This window comes from Octodon degus, unplaced genomic scaffold, assembly GCF_000260255.1.
Source record: "Octodon degus isolate 3935 unplaced genomic scaffold, OctDeg1.0 scaffold00021, whole genome shotgun sequence".
In the NCBI taxonomy this organism is placed as follows: Eukaryota; Metazoa; Chordata; class Mammalia; order Rodentia; family Octodontidae; genus Octodon; species Octodon degus.
Window position 1 is genome coordinate 19,004,790 of NW_004524597.1, and position 2,124 is coordinate 19,006,913.

A 2,124-nucleotide genomic window follows, 5' to 3' on the forward strand; every position below is an offset into this window, starting at 1 on the left:
AAAGACAACCCCAAAAAGCAAATGTTTGTAAAATGTGGGTTAATTAGAGCCTGGCAGGCTTACGGCACCTCTGCCTGGGTGTCAGTTCTGGGACTGCCATTTTGGTCTCATTGCATGGAAATGTGGCAGGATTGTTGGGAGCTAAATGAAGTAACATGTGGAAAGAATATTATACATGGACAGCCATCTGGTACCTGGCTTGTTAGTCATGGGAATGCTAATGCCTGTAGTAGGTCATTGGGCCTCTGAAGGAGTGTGTTTTCTATAGCAAAGCTGGTTCTATAGAGGTGATTGGCTATTTCTTGTTGCAGGTCCAGGTGGCCCAGGAGGTCCTGGGGGACCCATGGGTCACATGGGAAGTCGTGGAGGAGACAGAGGAGGCTTCCCTCCAAGAGGCCCCCGGGGTTCCCGTGGAAACCCTTCTGGAGGAGGAAACGTCCAACATCGAGCTGGAGATTGGCAATGTCCCAATCCGTATGTACTTCATTGTTTGGAGTAGTATAATAACTGCCACACATGGTGGCACACACCTGTAATCATAGCACTTGGGAGGCTGAGACGGGAGAATCACCACAATTTCCTGGCCACCCTGAAGTACATAGTTAGACCTTGTCTCCAGACAGAAAAATATGAGACTTGAGTGACTGTCCAGGTGGGAACAGCGATCTGCCATCCTGAACTGCTCCATCTGGGCCTGTGGGTACACTGCCGCCTGTAATTCAAACCATTTTTCTGGATGTTCGCTTGTATGCTTTGGGCTCCAGGCCTGATAGTTTGATATAGAGTGCAAAATGTTGCCCTTGCTCATAGTACTTCCTTATTTCATTTCTTGATTTCTACTGTGATGTAACTTTATTCAGGGGTTGTGGAAACCAGAACTTTGCCTGGAGAACAGAATGCAACCAGTGTAAGGCCCCAAAACCTGAAGGCTTCCTCCCGCCACCCTTCCCACCCCCGGGTAGGTAAAAGTTTTGTAAGTGTCTTCTCAGCTTTCTTGTGCTACCTTAGTGGATGTAGTAAACTATAGCTACCAAATAGACCCTTACATTGTAGTTGTGAGATCAGTTCTGAAATGTCATGCAGAGACTGAGATAGGGTGGTAGAATTAGGGGGTGTGGTAGAAGCAAGTAGCAATCAAGAATTTCCTGTGTATGGGGCCAGGGAGATGGCTTAGTGGAATAAGCACTTCCCTGGCAAGCGCAAGGACCTGAGTTCAATCCCTGGTTCCGCCAAAAAAAAAAAAAATTTCCTGTGTAAGCAGTTTTGGCACTGACAGAGGCACTGAAGAAAGGGTGAGGTTGAGAGAGAGTCGCCATGAGTTCAGGGCCCAGCCTGGGCGACATACATAGTAAGGCCATGTCTCAGAAAAAGTTTGTTCAGACAGGTTCTTAATACCTGCTTCTAGACCTTGAATGTTTAGATTGTGTCTCTGTTGGTTGTGTTCTGGGAGAGAGAAGCAGAACCGGTGCAGTATGACCTCAGAGCTGCTGGCCTCTGCCTGCTGACTATCATCTCTTCACCTTAGGTGGTGATCGTGGCAGAGGTGGCCCTGGTGGCATGCGGGGAGGAAGAGGTGGCCTCATGGACCGCGGTGGTCCTGGTGGAATGTTCAGAGGTGGCCGTGGTGGAGACAGAGGTGGTTTCCGTGGTGGCCGTGGCATGGACCGAGGTGGTTTTGGTGGAGGAAGACGAGGTGGTCCAGGGGGCCCTCCTGGACCTTTGATGGAACAAATGGGAGGAAGAAGAGGTGGACGTGGAGGACCTGGAAAAATGGATAAGTACGTGGTGGGGAAGGGGAATTGCAGGCTGTGGTCCTGCACTGGGGCGATGACAGGGCACTTTCAGGGGACAGCAAGCCCTGCTGTCATTCCCCTTTCTGACCAAAGGGCCCTCTTTGACTTGCAGAGGTGAGCACCGTCAGGAGCGCAGAGACCGGCCCTACTAGACGCAGAGACCCCGCAGAGCTGCATTGACTACCAGATTTATTTTTTAAACCAGAAAATGTTTTAAATTTATAATTCCATATTTATAATGTTGGCCACAACATTATGATTATTCCTTGTCTGTACTTTAGTATTTTTCACCATTTGTGAAGAAACATTAAAACAAGTTAAATGGTAGAGT

General features: G+C 48.8%; 1 protein-coding gene across 2 annotated transcripts in view; it reads left to right on the forward strand.

Annotated features, from left to right (window-relative positions):
- Ewsr1 (EWS RNA binding protein 1) overlaps nt 1–2,074 on the forward strand; it is a 34,090-nt gene extending 32,016 nt beyond the window's left edge. Inside the window, exons 14-17 of one of the 2 annotated variants that reach the window (XM_004628039.2) lie at nt 312–474; nt 861–958; nt 1,526–1,778; nt 1,906–2,074. In XM_004628039.2, the coding sequence (XP_004628096.1) occupies nt 312–474; nt 861–958; nt 1,526–1,778; nt 1,906–1,945 (554 nt within the window). In that variant the 3' untranslated portion in view covers nt 1,946–2,074. The remainder of the gene's footprint in view (nt 1–311; nt 475–860; nt 959–1,525; nt 1,779–1,905) is intronic. The other variant, XM_012513975.2, reaches the window with a different exon arrangement.
- The last annotated feature ends 50 nt before the right edge of the window (nt 2,075–2,124 follow it).